Source organism: Cannabis sativa, chromosome 2 (genome assembly GCF_029168945.1).
Source record: "Cannabis sativa cultivar Pink pepper isolate KNU-18-1 chromosome 2, ASM2916894v1, whole genome shotgun sequence".
In the NCBI taxonomy this organism is placed as follows: Eukaryota; Viridiplantae; Streptophyta; class Magnoliopsida; order Rosales; family Cannabaceae; genus Cannabis; species Cannabis sativa.
The window spans coordinates 18,830,863-18,853,746 of NC_083602.1; the positions used below are offsets into that span (position 1 = coordinate 18,830,863).

The 22,884-nt window shown below is 35.3% G+C and overlaps 2 protein-coding genes and 3 non-coding genes across 5 annotated transcripts; 4 read left to right on the forward strand and 1 right to left on the reverse strand.

The window, feature by feature from the left end:
• Positions 1–2,775: 2,775 nt before the first annotated feature.
• LOC115721633 (small nucleolar RNA R71) lies at positions 2,776–2,882 on the forward strand. Its single transcript, XR_004012640.2, has one exon. It is a non-coding gene; the product is annotated as a small nucleolar RNA R71 (small nucleolar RNA).
• A 2,213-nt stretch (positions 2,883–5,095) lies between these two features.
• On the forward strand, positions 5,096–5,827 carry LOC133034175 (secreted RxLR effector protein 161-like). The gene has a single exon (XM_061109211.1). It carries the CDS (start codon positions 5,096–5,098, stop codon positions 5,825–5,827), a length of 732 nt encoding a protein of 243 aa, XP_060965194.1.
• A 10,497-nt stretch (positions 5,828–16,324) lies between these two features.
• LOC115721226 (F-box/FBD/LRR-repeat protein At3g26920) lies at positions 16,325–18,349 on the reverse strand. Its single transcript, XM_030650482.2, has 3 exons — positions 18,173–18,349; positions 16,751–18,025; positions 16,325–16,649 (listed from the first exon to the last, which is right to left on the reverse strand). Exons 2-3 carry the CDS (start codon positions 17,960–17,962, stop codon positions 16,464–16,466), a joined length of 1,398 nt encoding a protein of 465 aa, XP_030506342.2. The 5' UTR covers positions 17,963–18,025; positions 18,173–18,349; the 3' UTR covers positions 16,325–16,463.
• A 2,954-nt stretch (positions 18,350–21,303) lies between these two features.
• TRNAG-GCC (transfer RNA glycine (anticodon GCC)) lies at positions 21,304–21,374 on the forward strand. Its single transcript has one exon. It is a non-coding gene; the product is annotated as a tRNA-Gly (tRNA).
• Positions 21,375–21,378: 4 nt separating this feature from the next.
• Positions 21,379–21,463, forward strand: LOC115721602 (small nucleolar RNA snoR114). Its single transcript, XR_004012613.2, has one exon. It is a non-coding gene; the product is annotated as a small nucleolar RNA snoR114 (small nucleolar RNA).
• The last annotated feature ends 1,421 nt before the right edge of the window (positions 21,464–22,884 follow it).

The following is a 22,884-nucleotide window of genomic DNA, read 5'->3' on the forward strand; positions in this document are numbered from 1 at the left end:
TTGCTAGACACTTTGTGACCCAACACAATACCCTCTTGAACCATGAAGTGGCATTTCTCCCAATTAAGCACCAAGTTGGTTTCTTCACATCTTGCTAACACTCTTTCCAAATTCTCCAAACAAACCCCAAATGAATCCCCGTAGATAGAGAAGTCATCCATGAATATCTCCAAAATACTCTCAGCCATATCCGAGAAAATAGCCATCATACACCTTTGGAAAGTCGCGGGAGCATTGCACAATCCAAATGGCATCCTCCTAAAGGCAAAAGTACCATATGGACAAGTGAAGGTGGTTTTCTCTTGATCTTCCGGTGCTATAGAAATCTGATTGTAACCCGAATATCCGTCAAGAAAGCAATAAAACTCTTTTCCCGCCAAACGATCCAACATTTGGTCAATAAATGGCAGCGGGAAATGATCCTTCCGAGTAGCATTGTTTAGCTTCCGGTAGTCCATACACACCCTCCAACCGGTCACGGTTCGAGTAGGAATCAACTCATTGTTTGCATTAGCCACCACCGTGACTCCTCCTTTCTTGGGCACACATTGAACAGGACTAACCCATGAGCTATCCGAAATTGGGTACACAATACCATAATCTAGCCACTTGATCACTTCTTTTCGCACCACTTCTTTCATGACGGGATTCAATCTTCGCTGATGCTCAACAGAATTGCTACAACCAGCTTCTAAAAGTATCTTGTGCGTGCAAATCGTGGGACTAATACCCCTTATGTCCGCCATAGTCCACCCGATTGCTTTTTTATGCTTTTTCAACACCTCTAGCAAGGCACCTTCATCTTCAACTACCAAGTTTGATGCTATAATAACTGGTAGCGTGTCATTCTCCCCCAAATAGGCATACTTCAGATGGCTTGGCAAGGGTTTCAACTCCAACTTCGGTGGTTCTTGGATGGAGGGTTGTGGAGGCTTAAAATTACTTTCCTTCAACTCCAAAGATTCAAAGGGCTTCTTGAAGTTAGGAATAGGTTGCAATGGCTCCACCCAAGCAACTTGGTTGTCTTCATCTTCACTCAAGTCTTCAAGCTCATCAAAAGAACTTATAAATTTCTCATCCTTCCAAGCTTCCTTGTGAAATTTTTCAGCCACTATCGAGTCAATTACACTTATGCGGGAGCACTCTTCTATCTCATCCGGAAATCTCATAGCATTGAACACATTAAAGGTGACTTTTTGGTCATTCACCCTCATTGTGAGCTCCCCATTTTGCACATCAATCAGAGTTCTCCCGGTAGCAAGGAATGGTCGACCCAAGATAATAGGCACATCTCTATCAGCTTCATAGTCTAGGATGATGAAATCAGCTGGAAAAATGAACTTGTCAACCTGTACTAGAACATCTTCTATTTTTCCTTCCGGATGGGCCATGGACCTGTCAGCAAGTTGCAATGTAACAGTTGTAGGACGTGCTTCACCAATACCCAACTTCTTAAAGATCGACATAGGCATGAGGTTGATGCTTGCACCCAAATCACATAAAGCTCTTCCAACATCCCGCCCCCAATAGAACAAGGGATTGTAAAACTACCCGGATCCTTCAACTTCGGTGGAATCTTACTTTTCAACATGGCGCTGCATCCTTCGGTAAGAGCTACAGTTTCAAACTCCCCCAACCTCCTTTTCTTCGTCAAAATGTCTTTTAAGAACTTGACATAGTTCGGCATTTGCTCCAATGCTTCCACCAAGGGAATATTGATATGGAGCTGCTTCAACACATCTAAAAACTTCTTGAATTGCCCATCTTGCTGCTGTTTCCGAAATCTTTGAGGAAATGGAAGGGGTGGTTTAGTACATACTGGTGCGGATTGCGGCCGTCAGTTGCCGACCCGATGCCGTATCAACCGGTCCGGTATCGGCAATTTCCTGGGCGTTTTTACTCAATTTTTCGTCGTTTTGGATTGAAGTGGGCTCCCCACTACCCTTTATTTCCTCCTCGGAATTTTTCAGATGCTTGCCACTCCTCAAGTGAATGGATTTGCATTGCTCCTTCCCATCCCTCCTTGGATTCTCCGTGTCACTAGGCAAAGAACCTTGCGGCCTAGCTTTTAATTCATTGGCCAAATGTCCAAGTTGCAACTCTAAGTTTCGAAGAGAGGCAGCTTGACTTTGTATCACCGCATCATTTTTGGCCATATAATCCCGCATTAGACTCTCCAAAGAGCTTGGTTGGGCATTTTGAGCATGTTGTGAATGTCGGGATTATTGTGAAAAACCCAGTGGATATGCTTGTCTTCCTTGGGCTGGTGCGGTACTTGAGCTTGCTCCTTGACCTCCCCAAGAGAAATTAGGATGATTCTTCCAAGATTGATTGTAAGAGTTTGAGAATGCCCCATTGTTTCTGTTAAAATTCTGATTTCCCATGTAACAAACGGATTCCGGATTAGATGGACACTTCTCAAACACATGCCCTTCTCCACAAAACACACATGAGACATCATCACTTTGAATGGCAGCAGCTGGTTGAATATTTTTAGCGTTCCCAATACTCAAATTCTTCAAAACATTCGTCATGGAAGCCATTTGAGCTGTCAAAGCCGTTATTGCATCTACCTCAAGGACTCCCGCCACTTTTCTACTTGTTGGAGCTCTTGTGTTGGACCATTGGTAGTTGTTACTTGCAATGGTCTCCAAAATCTCAAATGCTTCATTGTAAGACTTCGACAAAATAGCACCATTGGCCGACACATCTAACACCATTCGAGAAGCTGCATTCAAGCCATTATAAAAAGTCTCCATCTGAATACAATGTGGAATGCCATGATGTGGACACTTTCGCAAAAGTTCCTTAAACCTCTCCCACGCATCACTTGTAGACTCATCTTCAAGTTGCTGAAAAGACATGATCTCACTTCTGAATTTTGCATTTCTAGTAGGAGGAAAGTATTTCCTCAGAAACTTCTCAGCAAGGTCATTCCAATTGGTCACAGAATCAGGAGGCAAAGTGTTGAGCCATGATCTAGCTCGGTCTCGTAGTGAGAATGGGAATAGCTTCAACCTTAACACCTCTTCACTCACTCCTTGGATCTTGAAAGAATCGCTCACCTCCAAAAATGAACGGAGATGGAGGTGAGGATCTTCAGTTGGCATCCCACTGAATTGCCCCACGGTTTGGAGCATTTGAAACATCACTGGCTTGAGCTCAAACTGCGGTGCTTGTATTTCAGGCCTCACAATGCCTGGATTGAGCTCATTAAACATGGGGGCTGCATACTCCCTTATAGCCCTTGCTCGATCATCTGCCAATATGATGGGATTAACAATTTGTGGAGCAACCCCATCGTCATCAAAATTGTCAGCCATGATGTCTCGGCCCTTAGCCTTTTGAACCCTTCTTCTTCTTCGAAATGTACGTTCAATCTCGGGGTCAATAGGAGCAAGTTTAAAGTCCTCTTGTTGGTTCATACACTATAGATACCTGAGATTTCAAAGACAAACCAGCAAGATTAAAAGCACAAAAATTCTTAGAATGTCATTTAGTTGATAAAACAAAATTTAGAACTTAAAGTCCCCGGCAACGGCGCCAAAAACTTGTTGTGAAAATTCTATTGCTTTATAATTGCGCAAGTGTACACAATCACAAACAAGTAATACAATGATAAGTAATCAAAGTTCGTCTCCACAGGGACTTTTTACTAAATAATGTTAAATCAACTAAAAGCAATTCCAAGAATTTCAAATAAAAATAAAATAAAATCACACATCAATTCACAAGGAAAATTTATAGTCTTGATTCTAAACTTGAGAACTAATTTTTTAAACTAAATAAAGTAAAAATAAGAAGCTAAAAGTGTTTAAAGTGGTGGTAATTTCAGATTTGGAAAATAGACTTGGGTGATTAATTTCCACTTGTATGTCCCAGTTGATACAAAGAATGACCCAAAAGAATGACTCAAAGCAATCCCGCAGTTAACAGATTTCAAAAAAAACCAGCAAGCTTTTTCCAAAACTTGCAATAAACCATTCACAATCTCACAATGCATTCCTACATCAGTTTAGATCACAAATAGCCTAATAAAGCATCAAATCTTTAGTTATGCATGGTAGCAAAATATTCCTATTTCACTACTAATTAATACCTAAAAGAAAAGGTAAAAATCATGCATCAATTAGAGGGGTTCAACTAGGTCTTGCTTTTCCAAGTAAGATCTAGCTTGGTAAATGTTAAAAATGGCCAAAAATTAACATTCAATCATCATTTCGTCACAACTAATTGAACTAAGACAAGATTACTTCATCATTGCAAAATCAAAACACTAGTCCATACAAGGGTTCATAATCACCCAAATCTCAAAGAGTTTAGTTCATAGCTGAAATTAAAAACAACAAACCAGAAAATAAATTGTTCATGGAGTTAAAAAGAAAACTAGAGAGAAGGAAAAGATACAAAATGAAGAGGAGAGCAAGGGAAATGAGTTTGAAGCTCAAGTCCTCTCTTTGTAGGTTGCCTTCTTCTCCTTCTTCTCAATCTTCTTCTTCTTTCTTTGTACTCTTTTTTTCTCTGTACTTAGATATTTTCTGCTGTAATTTTCGTACCCTCCATTCAAAGTGCAGCCACCATCATATTCTATGTCCTTCCTCTTTCTTTTTGCCCCCCAATTAGGGTACCAAAGTTTACCCTAATTGGAAATCCAAGTCATCACCCACTTGTCCTTCATTTTCCACATGTTTGTTGAGTCAATAGCCAAATTCCGCCACCTCAGCTCGTTTTTCTTTTCATTGAAGCCAACTGCACTATCTGCCAAAATAAACTTACTGGGCTGACAAATTGCTACGCGATGATTGCTATAGCAATGCCAGTCAGCAATAATCATTTTTCTGCTCCTTTTTCTCCTTGTCCCAAATATTTCCAAATACCTATTCTTGTATTTTTTCTGCTTAAAACACATAAAAACAATAACATAAGGCTATCTAACACTTACTAACACACACACTTCCATTTATTACAAAGACACAACAAACTAAACACAATTACACAATATAGACATTAATTGCTCCACAATTCACTTTAAAATTCAAGCTTAAAGATATAAAAATAACTCTAAATCTTAGAGTTATCACATACTAAGCAACCTATGACTAATCAGTACTATCTAAGCAAAGATCAATGTCCTAAAACTACAGCTGAGAAAGAATCTATGAGTGAAGTGCCTTATTCAAGTGCAGTGGGATCTGTGATGTACCTAATGGTCAGTACTAGACCAGATTTAGCCTATGCCATTAGTGTACTAAGTAAGTACATGGCTAACCCAGGTAAACAACACTGGGAGGCTATGAAGTGGCTGCTAAGATACCTATTCGGATCTACAGAAGTGGGATTAAACTACAAGAGAAGGGATAATAGTAGAATGATCACTGGGTACAGTGATGCAGACTATGCAGGTGGCAGAGATAGTAGAAAATCTACCTCTCCCTATTTCTTTACACTATGGGAGAATTGTATCAACTGGAAAGTACAACTGCAGCCTGTTGTAGCACTATCTACAACAGAATCTGAGTATGTAGCTGTTACAGAGGCTATTTGGCTTAAGGGATTACTAGAAGAAATTAAACTACTAGATGAAGAACCTATAATCTACTCAGACAGCCAAAGTTGTATCCACTTGTGTAAGAATCCTGTCTTTCACGACAGAACCAAACATGTGGAAATTAAGTATCACTTTATACGAGATAAAGTGACACAGAAGGTTGTACAGATAGAGAAAGTTCCCACTGAAGAGAATCCTTCTAATATCGGTACTAAGGTGGTACCCTTAACAAAGTTCAAGCACTGCTTGGACTTGTTAGGGGTTGGTAATGGTGGATGACCATTACCACTATGAGCTAAGACCCTTGAAGAACGAAGCACTATAATAATAAACATTACAGGAGAGATCTAAGGTGGAAATTGTTAAAATTAGACCTCTCTGTAATATTTATTATTACAGTTTTACAAGATGAAGAGAAAATACAAATAAATACAACAGAATACCAGAACAGATCCTATGTGGCTTCGCCTCTAGTGGATCAAGATCTGGTTGTTAGTTACAACCGAAATTGTAACTAACTTCCAGATCTTTGATCAACCCTAATCTACAAGTATATAAAGGGACTAGAGCATTACCAAATCTCTAAGTTAAGAGATACCAGAAATTAGAGCCCTAGTTTACCAGATCTGGAAGTTGTTCAGCTCCAAATCGAAGTTCCAAGTTCATGCAAAGAAACAACAGAGAGTTAGTGAGTGAGAACAGAAAAATTGAGAGATAAACACAGAAAATCAAAAGAGAGAAAATCTGAAATACCAGTCAAGAGTTTGTGACTTGGATTTCTCACCTGATGTAACTTTTCTTCATTATAGTGCAAGATCTGAGGTCGATCTTCAAGGCGAGCTCATCAGAGGACGTACCCCTAATTTCTAGGGCGAACCTCTATATTTCTGGTGTTTGTTTTCTCTCTAACTCTACTATTTTGTGGCTTTAACTTTGTGTGTGTGTTGTGTGGTGTTTCTGGGAAAGTTTCTGGGTAAGATCGATCAATAGATCGAGCTAGATCTCTGGTTCTAGGGTTTGAGAACCAGAGAGAAAGGAGAGAACGAGAGAGAGAGAGAGTCTGAGAACTCTCGAAGGTTCGAAAGAGGAAATGAGCTAGGGTTTGCTCTGATTCCTCTTGGTTTTATTCAAAGGAGAACGACAAATCGTTTATGATCAAACGATTTGTCGTGCAGGTAAGGAACGACAAGTTCCATTGTCGTGTGAAAGAAACGACCAAGACTTCTTTGTCGTATGAGTCTATTGTTTAAATTGATTTTTTCTGGGACAATATTGTCCCTGTCGTTTTTGACTAAAAGCTTGAGTGGTGTAGGGCATTCTTGGAATTTCACCAAGAAATTCCTACAGTGGTATCAGAGCTTTGGTTCAAGCTTAAATCAACTCAAGAAAGGATCAAGAAAGTGACAAAGACTGGGAGAAGAAGGAGAAACACAACAAGAAGTTGTGGACAGTGAAAAACCTGTGGAAATTCCACAAACAAATATTCAATCAACTTTTCTAAACTCAACTCAATTTAATTTTGATTTTTCTTAACATGAGTAATATCAAAGTTGATATTGACCGTTTTGATGGATCTGGTGATTACAGGATCTGGAGAAGAAAGATCAGATTTCTGTTGGCTCAACAGAAACTACTTAGGGTTCTTGAAGACCCTATTGAATGGCCAGACAACACATCAAAGATACAACAAGAAGAGCTGTTAGAAACAGCTACTGGAATCATAATTTTCAACCTTTCTGATGCCATTATCAGATTGGTTGATAAAGAAGAAACTCCTGCTAAGATTTGGAAGAAACTTGAAGAACAGTTTCAACAGAAGTCCCTAACTAACAAGATCTACCTAAAGAAGAGAATCTTTGGGTTCAAGATGAGCCATACTAAAACCCTAGATCAGAACCTTGATGAGTTTCTCAGAATGCATATTGAATTGGCAAATTCAGGGGAGAATGAAGCTCTAAGTGATGAAAATCAGGCAATAATCATTTTGAATTCTTTGCCTGATTCATACAGAGAGGTAAAGACAGCAATCAAGTATGGAAGGACTTCAATCACACTTGATGAAGTCATTTCAGCCCTAAAATCTAAAGACTTAGAGATGAAGAGTGAAAAATCCAATTCTGGACATGGTGAAATGAACCTAAGTAGAGGAAGGCCATCTCACAAGAAACCCTACCAGAATAGAGGTAGAAGTAATAGTACACATCATCACAGAAACTCAAACAGAGGGAAGAGTAGATCACCATCAAGAGATTCTGGTTGTTTTTATTGTGGAAAGACTGGACACTATAAGAAAGATTGCTACTTCTACAATAATAAATACAAAAACAAGAAAGGGTGAAGGTTTTTAGAGAGATCAGATCAAAACAAACAGCAAAGTGACAAGCAGCAAGAAGCAAACTATTCAGATGGCTATGACAGTGGTGAAGTCTATGTTGCATCTACATCTTTCAAAGATGACTGGATTTTGGATTCTGGGTGCACTTTTCACATGACAAACTCTAGGGAATCCTAACTGACTACAGGGATTCTAAAGGTGGCAAAGTAATTCTGGGAAATAACAACACATGCAATATAGAAGGCTCAGGTAATGTCAGTTTTAAAATGTTTGATGGAATTGTCAGAACTCTAACTGGGGTGAGGTATGTTCCTAATCTTTCTAGAAATTTGATTTCAATAAGTGTTCTAGATGACATGGGTATTGTTAGCAAAATTGAAGCAGGTTCAATGAAGCTAAGTAAGGGAGCTATGACAATTATTAAAGGGCACAAACATGAAGGACTTTACTACTTAGATGGAGAACCAGTGACTCAATGTAACACTGTAGTCACTAGCAATCTAGAAGACCTAAAAGCTGTTCTATGGCACAGAAGGCTGGGGCATATCAGTGAGAAAGGCCTACAGATCATGAGTGATCAAAGGCTACTGGGTAAGGACAGAGTAAGCAAAGTTGATTTCTGTGAATCTTGTGTTTTAGGTAAACATCATAGACTAAAGTTTAAAACAAGTATTCATAAAACTAAGCACATTTTGGAGTATGTTCACTCTGATCTTTGGGGACCAGAGAAAACTCCAACACATGGGGGTAATGTGTATTTTATGTCTATTGTAGATGACCATTCTAGAAAAGTTTGGGTATTTTTACTTAAACATAAAAATGAGGCTTTATCTAAATTCATACAATGGAAAACCCTAATGGAAAATCTAACCAATTAAAGGGTTAAAACCCTAAGAACTGACAATGGTTTAGAGTTTTGCAGTGATGAATTTAACAGGTATTGTGGCTCTGTTGGAATTCAAAGGCACAGAACTGTGAGAATCACTCCTCAACAGAATGGGGTAGCTGAGAGGATGAATAGGACCTTGATGAACAAGGTCAGATGCCTATTATTGCAATCTGGACTTACTAAAGGATTTTGGGGAGAAGCTGTGTTAACAGCAGCCTACCTGGTGAACAGAAGTCCATCCAGTGCCATTGAATTCAAGACACCAGAGGAGATCTGGTCAGGTAAGCCTCCTGATCTCTCAAATTTAAGAGTATTTGGATGTGCAGCCTATGCACATCATAGTGTTGGTAAGTTGGAGCCTAGAGCTCTCAAATGTGTGTTCCTAGGCTATCCTGAAGGCACTAAAGGCTACAGATTATGGGTAAGAGAGAAACAAGGGTTTAAAGCTATAAACAGTAGGGATGTTGTTTTTAAGGAAGACTTATTTCCTTGTATTACTAATAATAATGCTATATCTAGTCCTACTTTAGACACTAACCCTGCAGGCACATCTGTGGACATGCAAACAAGGAACACTCAACCTAATACTGTTCAGGTGGAACCAGAACAGGTTGAAAATACTCAGGGAGATGAAAACTTGGAAGGAAATGACCAAGTTCAGGATGACAACATTCAGGTGGAACCTATTACTGAAGAAGGACAAGAAAATGAGGCAATACAAGATTACAACCTGACCAGAGACAGAACTAGAAGGGTTCCTAAACCTACACAGAGATTCAGTTTCACTGCTTGGGAAGAAGTGCTAGCCTATGCATTTTTTTGTGCTATGGGAGTAGAAATGACAGAACCTAAGACCTATGAGGAAGCCATGACTGATAAAGATGCCAAGAAATGGTCCAAGGCAATGGACACAGAGATGGAATCTCTGAGAAAGAACAGAACCTGGATACTAGTAAAGAAACCTAAGGGAAAGAGCATAGTACCATGCAAGTGGCTTTTCAAACACAAGGAAGGATTTACTGAGACTGACCCTAAGAAGTTTAAGGCAAGATTAGTGGCTAAAGGGTTTACACAGAAAGAGGGGATTGATTTTAATGAGATATTCTCACCTGTGGCTAAGTATAAAACCATCAGAATTATACTTACCATAGCTACTCAATTTGACCTAGAAGTTGATCAAATGGATGTAACTACTGCATTCCTACATGGGGAACTTGAGGAAGAGATCTACATGCAACAACCTAAGGGATATGAGGAAAAAGGCAAGGAAGACTTGGTTTGCAAACTGATTAAGTCCCTGTATGGACTTAAACAGTCACCAAGGCAATGGAACAAAAGGTTTGATGAGTTTATGATCAAGAAAGGGTTTTCTAGAAGTTATTATGATACCTGTCTATACTACAAAGGTACTAAAATTGATGAAGTCATCTACCTACTTCTGTATGTAGATGACATGCTCATTGTGAGCAAGGAAAGGACCAGAATTGACCTAATGAAGGGATGGCTAAGGGAAGAATTTGAGATGAAGGACTTAGGCAAGGCTGCTAAGATCCTAGGCATTAATATCTCTAGGAACAGGGAACATGGGACACTAAGACTACATCAGAGAAACTACATAAAGAAAATCATAGAGAACTTCTCTATGGCTAATGCAAAGCATACTAAGCAACCTATGACTAATCAGTACTATCTAAGCAAAGATCAATGTCCTAAAACTACAGCTGAGAAAGAATCTATGAGTGAAGTGCCTTATTCAAGTGCAGTGGGATCTGTGATGTACCTAATGGTCAGTACTAGACCAGATTTAGCCTATGCCATTAGTGTACTAAGTAAGTACATGGCTAACCCAGGTAAACAACACTGGGAGGCTATGAAGTGGCTGCTAAGATACCTATTGGGATCTACAGAAGTGGGATTAAACTACAAGAGAAGGGATAATAGTAGAATGATCACTGGGTACAGTGATGCAGACTATGCAGGTGACAGAGATAGTAGAAAATCTACCTCTGCCTATTTCTTTACACTATGGGGGAATTGTATCAGCTGGAAAGTACAACTGCAGCCTGTTGTAGCACTATCTACAACAGAATCTGAGTATGTAGCTGTTACAGAGGCTATTTGGCTTAAGGGATTACTAGAAGAAATTAAACTACTAGATGAAGAACCTATAATCTACTCAGACAGCCAAAGTTGTATCCACTTGTGTAAGAATCCTGTCTTTCACGACAGAACCAAACATGTGGAAATTAAGTATCACTTTATACGAGATAAAGTGACACAGAAGGTTGTACAGATAGAGAAAGTTCCCACTGAAGAGAATCCTTCTGATATCGGTACTAAGGTGCTACCCTTAACAAAGTTCAAGCACTGCTTGGACTTGTTAGGGGTTGGTAATGGTGGATGACCATTACCACTATGAGCTAAGACCCTTGAAGAACGAAGCACTATAATAATAAACATTACAGGAGAGATCTAAGGTGGAAATTGTTAAAATTAGACCTCTCTGTAATATTTATTATTACAGTTTTACAAGATGAAGAGAAAATACAAATAAATACAACAGAATACCAGAACAGATCCTATGTGGCTTCGCCTCTAGTGGATCAAGATCTGGTTGTTAGTTACAACCGAAATTGTAACTAACTTCCAGATCTTTGATCAAACCTAATCTACAAGTATATAAAGGGACTAGAGCATTACCAAATCTCTAAGTTAAGAGATACCAGAAACCAGAGCCCTAGTTTACCAGATCTGGAAGTTGTTCAGCTCCAAATCGAAGTTCCAAGTTCATGCAAAGAAACAACAGAGAGTTAGTGAGTGAGAACAGAAAAATTGAGAGATAAACACAGAAAATCAAAAGAGAGAAAATCTGAAATACCAGTCAAGAGTTTGTGACTTGGATTTCTCACCTGATGTAACTTTTCTTCATTATAGTGCAAGATCTGAGGTCGATCTTCAAGGCGAGCTCATCAGAGGACGTACCCTTAATTTCTAGGGCGAACCTCTATATTTCTGGTGTTTGTTTTCTCTCTAACTCTACTATTTTGTGGCTTTAACTTTGTGTGTGTGTTGTGTGGTGTTTCTGGGAAAGTTTCTGGGTAAGATCGATCAATAGATCGAGCTAGATCTCTGGTTCTAGGGTTTGAGAACCAAAGAGAAAGGAGAGAACGAGAGAGAGAGAGAGTCTGAGAACTCTCGAAGGTTCGAAAGAGGAAATGAGCTAGGGTTTGCTCTGATTCCTCTTGGTTTTATTCAAAGGAGAACGACAAATCGTTTATGATCAAACGATTTGTCGTGCAGGTAAGGAACGACAAGTTCCATTGTCGTGTGAAAGAAACGACCAAGACTTCTTTGTCGTATGAGTCTATTGTTTAAATTGATTTTTTCTGGGACAATATTGTCCCTGTCGTTTTTGACTAAAAGCTTGAGTGGTGTAGGGCATTCTTGGAATTTCACCAAGAAATTCCTACAGTACTACTAAGGTTAACATTATTAGAGAAAAAGATTGTGGGGACTGAATACCATATGAGCTTCCAACGCTTTGAAAGAATACATGTTCGAACCACTTCTTCAGTTGGGAGAAACGATAAGATGTGAAGGATCAATGTATCAGGTAGTTTCGAAATTCTGTCATCATCACCATCATTACCCACCATTGAAGATACTGATGGTGATGATGATATCCTTTTAGCTCTTTTATTCATGCCCTCATTATCCATACTAAGCTGAAATCGACTCAAATTGGATTGTGAACTGTAACAGTAAATATTAACATAAGTAAGAGAAATCTATCAATTAATTTGAGCATATATTTGAGAAAGTTTACACCTATTTAGTCCATATAGAAATATTTTCTTGAACATTGATGTACATGGCAATTAAAATATTGATAAAAAAGAAAACCAATAAAGCTAAGGCACCATCTCCTCTACAATTTTCGAAAAGCAATGAATTTAATTAATTTTCTTCTCTTGTTTTAACTATAGAAAAATTAATAGGTTCCAATGAAATAGGTTTCTCTTTTTTCTTCTCTTGTTAAAACGATTCAAGGATTATGATTTTTCTCTGTTTTAGTTCAACATGTTAATTTCTTTATCACTCATATAAAATATGCCATAACAATATTCAGTTTTAAAGATAGTGATGATATGGTGATTTTGGTTAATGATCTTCCAAGAACAAAACAAGACTTAGGGTTTTCTAATTTTTTCTTGAGGGGAAGATGAGAATACAAAAATTAGCTCTTGTTTCTTGGGGACTACTACCAATTTATAACCTCATAGCTAGGTTATTAATTTTAAGTATTTCTAATTTAGCCACTGAATAAATTAGAAATATCGCTTAGGGTATCTACCCATTTAGCCCATGATACTTTAACACCCACCTACAATTACTAAAATGATCTTTATTTTGGGACAAACTTCAAATAGCAACACAACCAATTTGCTACTGTCAAAATATATTTGTATATTATGTATAAAAGTAGATAACTAATTCCTTACATGAATAAAGATGAAGATAATGCGAGAGTTTCAACTAACCAGAGTAGAATGAAGGCAAGAGCTTCAAACTGAAAGCATTGAGATTTAGGGCTTGGCTTCAAAAATGTATATATAAAAAAAAAGGATTAATACCATTTTATACTTAGTTTTTTGTAAAAGTTATCGATTGTACCATCTGTTTTATTAAATAATAAGATAAATCCTGCATTTTTTAAAACATTACAAATATTATCCTAAGTTCAATTTTTGACAATTATTTTAATATAACCAACTTGAAGACCATTTCTAGCACGAACAGAGGTAGAAACGTAATCAATTTTGTCATAAAACTTCTATATTGAGTTATTATTATGTTTTATATTACAAAAAAAATTAATTCAGGGTACTATTTAGTACTATTTTAAAAAATATAGGATTCAATTTATCATTTAACAAAATAGAAGGTTTAATAAATAATTTTTACAAAATATGAGATCTAAAATCGTATTTACCTAATAAAAAAATGAAATAAAATGTAACCGTGAGAGAGAAAAGTAAATTCTTAAAGCATCTCCATCGCGAATGCTCTAAAAAATATTTGATGACGTAGATATATATATTTTTTGGATGATGACCATCCTTTATATCTTCTCTTTTTTATTTATTTTTTATTTATTTTGTCTTAAATAACAGTATCAAACTATCAAATATGTCTAAAAAAAGGAACTGCACTTTAAATATAATTAGTTTTCATTTTCTACAATATTATTAAATATAATTACATTACTAAAACAAACAAAAGAATACAAAGCCATATATGATAAACTAATATAAATGTAAGCAAAATTATTACACTTTTTTTTCTCTATTTTTTTAAAACAATGCTCACTCTTACCGAATCACAAGATCATCAATTAAGGTGACATCTGAGGCATCGAAATAAAAAAACAAAAAACGAGTGTTTGTTGTCAATAATCTTCCTCTTGGAGAAACAATTCATCAACAATAAATTTCGAGAATGTATTTTTGTGGTGGCAGTTGAGTCACGAAAGGGCTGTAACTTTCTCATGGGATGCCTTTACTGAGGGTTCATTTGATCTGTCCAAATTTAGAAGAATGTCGTTGTTGTAATCGTCAAGAACATTATTGATTTGCCATGAGTGAAGAACAATCTCAGAACTTTCGAGTTCAGTTAGATGTGGAGTTTGGCTAGGCGCTTCAGCATGTGAGAAATAATAATCCTTACAGCTCTATGGTCTGAGCTATAAAAGTCCAAAAGCAAAACAGGTGGAGTTGTAAAACAGCAACTGTTTTTACAAAAACTCGGCTTCCCAACAACATTCTTTAGGTTGAGCTAGCTGGCTGGCAAGGTAGAAATCACCACAACCTTGTTTCCATGGTCATCTTCATGACGAACGTGTTGGCGATCCATTTTTGGAGTAGAAATAACTTACATTTGAGGGATTAATTTTCCAGAGAAATTTTAGAGTAGAAATGGCGAGACTTATCTACCTTGGCATCAATTTTCGATACAAAGTTCATCCTCTCAGCAAGTCAACTGCAGTATACACTAACTGTTTCTTTGATTTTTTAACTTTACTCAAGCTATTAGAATTTGATCTTGAATTCCTACACAACTCACAAAACTAATCAAGACACACCAGCCGATCAATCTTGATCTTGCAGCAATAGATTTCACAAAGACAATTTCCAAATTGCATAAAACATGTCCATTGAATTGTCAATTTGTTAATGTTAATTCAAACTATGATTTTGATCAAGAACCACATTCGAACTAATGAATGAAAGATGCAAACAATCAATCTTTGACATAAACATGTAATGCAATCAAAACAGAAATTAAAAGATGAATAAGCTAGAAAAATAGAGATCAAACGCAAGAATTTTGCCAAAGTTCACCCTAAACTTTGGACTACATCCAGATAAGCTCTTTTCCACTATAATCCAAACTTGGACAGTTACAATAATGGTGGAGATTTCTTGTCACACTCTTTGACAGATAGTCTCAATGATCTTCTCAATTACAATCTAGTTTGGTTTCTCTCCTTTCTTGCAGAAAACCACTTGACTAACTCACTTTCTCTGGATTGTTAGAGCTTCTCTCACTAACTTGAAGAGAACTTCTTGCTCTACTCTTATCAATGAGATCAGATGTATTCATAGGCTTCAGTTGAAGTCATTTGAGGGAGAGTGAGTGGCAGCAAGGGTTAGTTATGCCACATAGGATCTGTTAAGTTATTTTGGATCCAACTGTAGTGTCTTTAATTGAGTCTTGGTTTGTTCCGAGTGATCAAGTGTGGGGAGGATTATTGTAAGCTGTCCCTGCTTACGATGGGGTTCAATTCAACACAAGCCATTAAGAAGAATTAAGTTAAATAATTCAATATCAACACTTTCATCTTTCTGCAAACTAAAATTTCAATAATTTGCAAGCTTCCAACACTTTGATCGTAATGCAGCCTTGAAATATTATAATGGGCATGCCTTATATCAGCAAAGTATGCAGCCTTTGAATTTTTCAAAGGGCAATTCTTAGGCTGCTCATCATGAAGTTTGAAGTTTCCATTCGGCAAATTAGATACGTATATATGTGTAGTAAAAACTTCAAACTAATTTTGTTGTCATGAACAATAACAACTAAGAACACCACATTCAAATCAATCATAAATTGAAAGAAAATCTTAGCTCAAAATGATGAACTTTTTTGAATATAATCAACACCAATCCAATCCAAGATTACAACACACAAAAGAAGACCGTGGTGATAAACATTTGATCAAACACACAAGAGCCCTATTTACAACCCATCACTCAATTTTCTTGGACAAAATTATGCTAGGGAGAGTTGTGTGTCGGTTAGGCATAAGTTGAAAGTTAGGCCGAGTAGAGTAGGAACCAACTGACTTAACTAACCCCTTAGCTAACTAGGATTAAAGGTGCTGATGTGGCACCTGTTGAATGAGGCAAATCCCAACAATATATCATATTTATAACAAAGGAAAGGTTTTGTGATGTCAAGTGTGTCGATTTGTAAGAATTGCAACAATATGTGGAAAAAGAAATCTACAATATAATTAATAAACTAGTTCGCAATAGAATGGTAAGAAAGAACTGCGGTACCATTTTTCATAGAAAACTAAACAAAAACACTCATCCATACTCAACCAACATTATGATGCTACAAAACAACTAAAACACGTCCTTTCCGTTAATAGATAATGTTTCTAAAGAAGATGACATCCACATCAAGGAGTCCTTCAAATCTAACACTTTCATATAAGGCTTACGATATTCGGAAATAACTACTCTGAGATGCTTCCAGTTAAGCAACGGAGAAGGACATATCGTTTTGAAGTTTTCTGGCAAGATAAGAGCCTTCATGCAAATGTATAAACATGTAAATTAATATATGTTATAATATTGACAATATGAACTTCAAATAAAGAAAAGAATTAAATGAAAATAAACCAATTTACCTTGTCTTTACGAACATGTAGGCTTACAATATTCCAAGAGCAATTGAGATTCGAAAGAAATTTCATCATATTGGTAAACCAGTTTGTGTCATAATTCTCCTGCTGCTCAAAAATCACTATCTTCCCATTCAATAAATTAAATGAATCTATTGATATTCTACAATTGATATATCCTTCATAAGAAAAGTAATCTAGATCTAGAGCTGATTCAATTGTAACAACATTGATCATATCCGAGTACTTAAAATTGAAACTTTTCAAGTATTGACTAGTGATTTTAAGATGGTCCAAATCTGCATCGCATTTGCTCAAAGTCAAACTTTCAAGAAGAGGAACATCAGAAATAAGAGCTTGTATTGAAGGCCGAAGATTTTCTGGACAGTCAACTAATGAGAGATTTCTAATTTTCTTGCAAGAAGAGAGATTCATTTCATCCAATATAACACCATGTAGAACCAAAGATTCAAGATTTACAGCTTCAACTTGAATGTTTAACTTATAATAATCGTATGTACGTTTAAGTTCCATAAACTTGAGGCTTAAACTATGCAATCGAAACTGAACATCATGATCAGTAACTAAGAAAACATAATCAAGTAACAACAATTTCTCAAGAGAAGAACAACCCAACAAAAACTTAACTACCCCATCATCCTCAGCAGTCTCTAAATTCCGAACATCTTCCAATGACAATGTTTTCAAACAAGGAAAACTAAATGAACAAGAAGTATCCAACTCTACACAATTCAACTCCAAAACAGTCAAATATGTTGCACTCTGCAATATTTTAGGTAAACAATAGTAATACTCATCGAAATTTTCTAGATCCATATCTAGGTTTAACCTAAGATGTATTTCCCTAACTTTACTCTCAACAACAAAAGCTAACCATTTATCTAAAAGACCAGCCTTACTTCTATGATAACAATCAAACATCTTAAGCTTAAAACTAGTTATGATTGAATCAACAACAAAACCCTTTTTGAGGTGTTCCAAACAATTATCAACAAAATTGTAAAACATTTCTATATCCCAACACCACGTGAGATCAGGACTAGTAACATTGGAGAAAAAAAGTGTGGGAACTGAATACCAAATGAGTTTCCAACGCTTTGAAAGAAGACATGTTCGAACGACATCTTTAGTTGGGAGAAACGACAACATGTGAATGATCACTCCATCAGGTAGTTTCGAAATTCTGTCCTCACCCATTGATGAAAGTTTTGATTATTTTCAGGCGGGTTGTCAAAATGTTGAAAATCATGACATTGTTGACTGTAAGAACAGTAAAATAATAATAATAATAATAATAAAAAAAGAAAAAAAAAACTCATTACAACACAGTACAAGAGAAATCATTCAAATAATAAATTAAATTTCGTTTAGGATACTATGAAAATAAATGGATTAGTTCATACTTACATGATGATGTAGATTAGCTTAGCTTAGCTGAATAAACTTTTTCGCTTTCTTCAGAGATTGAACATTGAAAGAAAGGAGTGAGTTTGAACTTTGAAGGGTTGATTGACTAAGTAGAGAGAGAAGAGATTAGAATCAGAGTCAACGACAACAATGGTGAATGGAGAGATGTCCAATTATTCTTGTTATTTTAAATTTATAAATTAATGGGTAAAAATATTATTTCACTCTAAAAATTTATAAATACCCCTCATTTCAATATAGAAAATTTTACAATACATCCTTTTAGAAGTAATGCACTAATCACTCTTATTTATTTCGACATTAGAAAAAAAAAAATTAGCCTAATTTATTTTCATAATTATTTACATTATAGTTATTTAAGATATCTTGTAAAATTTTAAAAAAGTTTAAAAAAATTTAACACGTTGAAAATAAGATTCAAATTGTCTGTTATACAGGAAACTCTTTTATTTTATATGTATGTAAAATAGTCTGTTTGAATTTTATTTGTAAATAATTTCTAAAAATCTTGCATGTCTTAAACAACTATAACATACATAAATATATATAAAAAAAAAATTGATTAAAAAATTCTTCTAGAAACCAAAACAGGTAGGGTGCATCAGTAGATCCTTTTTAAGAGATGCATTATAGAAGCATCCTAAAATATGTATCTTTAATTATATTAATTTTTTTAAATTCTTTCTTCCAGTTCATATTCTTAAAAAATATATCTATAAAAAATAAATCATATTTTAAATATTATAATAAAAAAAATATGAAATTATACTAAAAAAAATTATACATAATTTACCAAAATATGAAAATAAAATTAAAATAAGTATTGAAATTAATACAAAATAATGTGAGAAAAAAAAATTAAAAATATTATAGTGGCTTTTAAAAGTTATTTAAACTTATTTTTAAAAATATTGGGATGTACTTATCATTTTATGGGGTGCAAACAGATACTTTTTCTTTAAAAAAAAGTTAATATTTAAGTGCTGCAAACTTAATAAATTAAATACTTTAACTGCAAGTATTTCTATAAATAACAAAAACAGAAGTTAGATAGAAATTCTATAATAAATAGGAAGATTAAGTGGTTATTTGCAAATTTGGATTTTGGCTTGAATATGAATAACAAAATTAAATTCTATAATAATACACTTATTATCCTATTTCAACTTCAAATTGAGATACACTTTGATCTGCAACTACAAATTTCTTATACAATGTTACCTCACTTTAACACTAGTCATTAGGACTAATAATAGCTTGTTATAATAAAAAAAATTCCAATAATAAATCTTATTGTCATGATTATTATACCAAGCATCTTCGTACCACTCATATTGTCATGATTTATGCAAATAAGTTAATACCAATACAGATATATGGTCCAATAAGTAGGTACCATACTACAATGTTTGTGTTTGATTTTTCTTTTTTCTATTCGTCTAAGTCTACTTCAGTCATTTTCTTCATTAACAAATAAGCTTTCTCTCTAGCTTTGGTTGATCCTCTAACCGAAAGATCCGCCAAGACAGCTTTGGTTGAACAATTACTGTAAAAAAATTAGAACAACTACGAAATACAAACTATAATTCGAACCAAACCAATTTATTTCTGAGTGGTTTGGTTTGATCATTTAAATGATCTGGTTTAGTTTTAAACTTTTAAAAAACAGTAATACTGATTTAGTTTGAAAAAATTAAAAATTCGGACCCAACTAATTCGAGAAAACCCCTATAATCTATTCTACATAGGATGATAGGAATCCAATCCAAAGTCTAAGTCTACCTCAGTCATTTTTTTCATTAACAAAGAAGCTTTCTCTCTAGCTTTGGTTGATCCTCTAACCGAAAGATCCGCCAAGACAGTTAAGAACTCAGGCAACCTCATGGCATCTCTCACACACTCTTCACTTTCATCAAACAACCGAATAAGTATCTCCGCCGCTCCTTCCTTACTCATCATGCACCTCCCTTTCACCACATTCACCATTCTACTAACTATCCATTGTGTTGTTTTAATTTCATTCAATCCCTCATCAAACTTAGCTACCAAACATAGCACAGCCACACAAGTTCCCGAAAGCTCTTCCCCTTTATCGCTCTCCACAACATCCATAAGGGTTTGTACAGCTCCCGATCGCACTGCAAGTGTAGAGTTCCCATGGAACTGCACAAGCTCCGCGAGGGAGCTGAGCAAGTGATGTTTTGCCATTAGTGACATACCAAAACCATGTTGGTCATCATTTGACCCTAATGAAATAGCCTCAATGAGCAATTCAACCGTACCCGCCACTCCAAACTTGGCCTTGTTCTTGTCATTCATTGCCAAACTACACACTAAGGAGGAAGCTAGTCTGCCTGATTCTTGTGAAATTGTTTCCAATGAGGCAATCATGGAATTGAGGTGGGAAATTGTTTCCATACTTGCCAAAGATTTTTTCAGGCCGGGGTTTAAGGAGAGGTTAAAGAGAATGGCTAAAGAAAGAACTTGGATGGTGGAAGAGGAAGAAGACTTGATGAGGTTGAGTAAGGCTTGTATTGCTCCTAATTCTGATTGAGCTACCAAGTTCCTATTTTGAGGGCTGACCTTGGTGATGGAAGCAAGAGCTTGAAGAGCCCTCTCTTGGGCATCATAGTTATCAGATTGAGCTTCAGAGACACACTTAACAATTTTATCATACACAATTGATGACATTTTTTCTTTTTTGATAGATTTAGTTACACATACAACATTTGTTCAAATTATTGATAACATAGTTTGTTGGGATTAGTTAAAAAAATATTTTTGAGAGCTTTTGTGTCAAGAAAAATATGTGTGGTATATATGTATATACATAGGTGAGTGAGTGAGACAAGGTTGTAGATGTTTCCCATGTTTGTAAGTTATTAGATGGTAACAAAGCTTACCTATGTACATCAAGTGCTTTGGATTCTTCGTTTTTTCCTTGGAATCTATCTAAAATCAAGATAGAATAGATACAATGAAACCAACTACAGAGTTTATTCTTATGCTAAATTAATTGGGTTTCAACTTTCATTCATAGAGTAGAAGTAGTGTTTAACTTTGGAATGAGTAAACAATAATATTAATAACTAAGAAGTTAGAAACAAAGAGCACCAGTGGTCTAGTGGTAGAATAGTACCCTGCCACGGTACAGACCCGGGTTCGATTCCCGGCTGGTGCAAATTAAGCTGTGATGATATTTGCACTTCTGTGTTGGAGGGGTCCATCACCATTATCTTATTTCAGATATAACCAAGTGCTTCTGAGCTTTAACCTTTTTTTTTTGGTCTACATGTGTTTCTGTGGTTCATTCATATTCCTATAATTATATTCATTTGATTAATCAATCCAATTTTTATTATATTAAACATATTCCTAAGGCACCGCAGAGTAGTAGCAGTTGGTATTGGAAGAGAAATTCAAGACAACTCAGATGAGAGTTTCTTGGCAAAGAGATCGAGGTCGACTCCAAACAAAGGATAGGCTGCTTAGATTTATTATTTGTTCTGATGTTGTTTGTTTAATTTGTGGCAATGATCAAGTGGAAAATCACCAACACTTACCATGTTTGGAGGGTAAGGAATATGATAAAGAAACTATACAAACAGTGGTGAAAAAGGATAAAAGTTTGATGTAAAGAATACAAGTTCTTAGCATTATTATTCCTACAAATATTGTACACGTTGATATATAGTATAGAATATATAGCTGTAAGATAAATCAGTATTGCAACAATATGAAGACAAAAAATCTATAGCAATATTAAAGTAGAAAAATCTCATTTCTTATGCAAAGTAGTCAAATGCATTAGTATAAATATAAGCTAAGAACTAAGGAAATTTAAACAATTTGAAAAAGGACTAAATAAAAGGCATTCATCTATACTAAAATATGACATTTCCATTGATAGACAATGTTTCTATAAAAGGTGAGATCCACATCAAGGAGTCCTTCAAATCTGAAATTCTTTCGAGTTTAGGATATTTAACCGTAAATACTTTGAGATGCTTCCATTTAAGCAAGGGAGAAGAACATTCTTTCTTGAAGTTTTCTTGAAATATGAGAGCCTTCATGCAAACATATATAAAACATATGAATTAGTAACAGAATAATTTACGGTATAAATATTTAAGTTAAATTCTTAATTGCAAATAAATACCTAAGTTTAATTTTTAGTAGTAATAATATTTAAGTTATATTTATAGAATTTCTATAGATACTTGGTCGTTAAATGTCAAGTCAGATCAATCATACCTAAAAATCTAATAATTTGGATCAATCAAGAATTGCTACGTGACAATTTACTTAACATTTAACAACTAAGTATAAAATTAAAATTAAATATTTATACTGCAAATTACTCTTAATAATATAACCTTCAAACAAAGATGAGAATCAAATAAAAGAAAGAAAAAAACATATTTACCTTATCCCTACTAATTTGAACATATAAGTTCACAATATTCCAAGAGGAAGTGAGATTCGAAAGAAATTCCATTGTATAAGTAAACCAATATATGTTGTAATTCCAATCATTAAACATTACCACCTTTTCCATTGGACTTATTTTGAATTTGCGATCATCATAACAAAATTCTGTTAATTCTAGAGTTGATTCAACTATGCCACATCTTATATATAATGGATCTTGAATTTTCAATCTTTTCAAGTGATATAAACTTGAAATTTTT

What these genes read in the sequence shown, in the direction of transcription:
- LOC133034175 (XM_061109211.1), top strand. Translation starts at nt 5,096, where the DNA reads ATGACTAATCAGTACTATCTAAGCAAAGATCAATGTCCTAAAACTACA.
- LOC115721226 (XM_030650482.2), bottom strand. Translation starts at nt 17,962, where the DNA reads ATGGGTGAGGACAGAATTTCGAAACTACCTGATGGAGTGATCATTCAC. An exon ending in TACATGTTCGTAAAGACAAG is followed by an intron (nt 16,650 to 16,750) that starts GTAAATTGGTTT and finishes ATTTGCATGAAG; the next exon opens with GCTCTTATCTTGCCAGAAAA.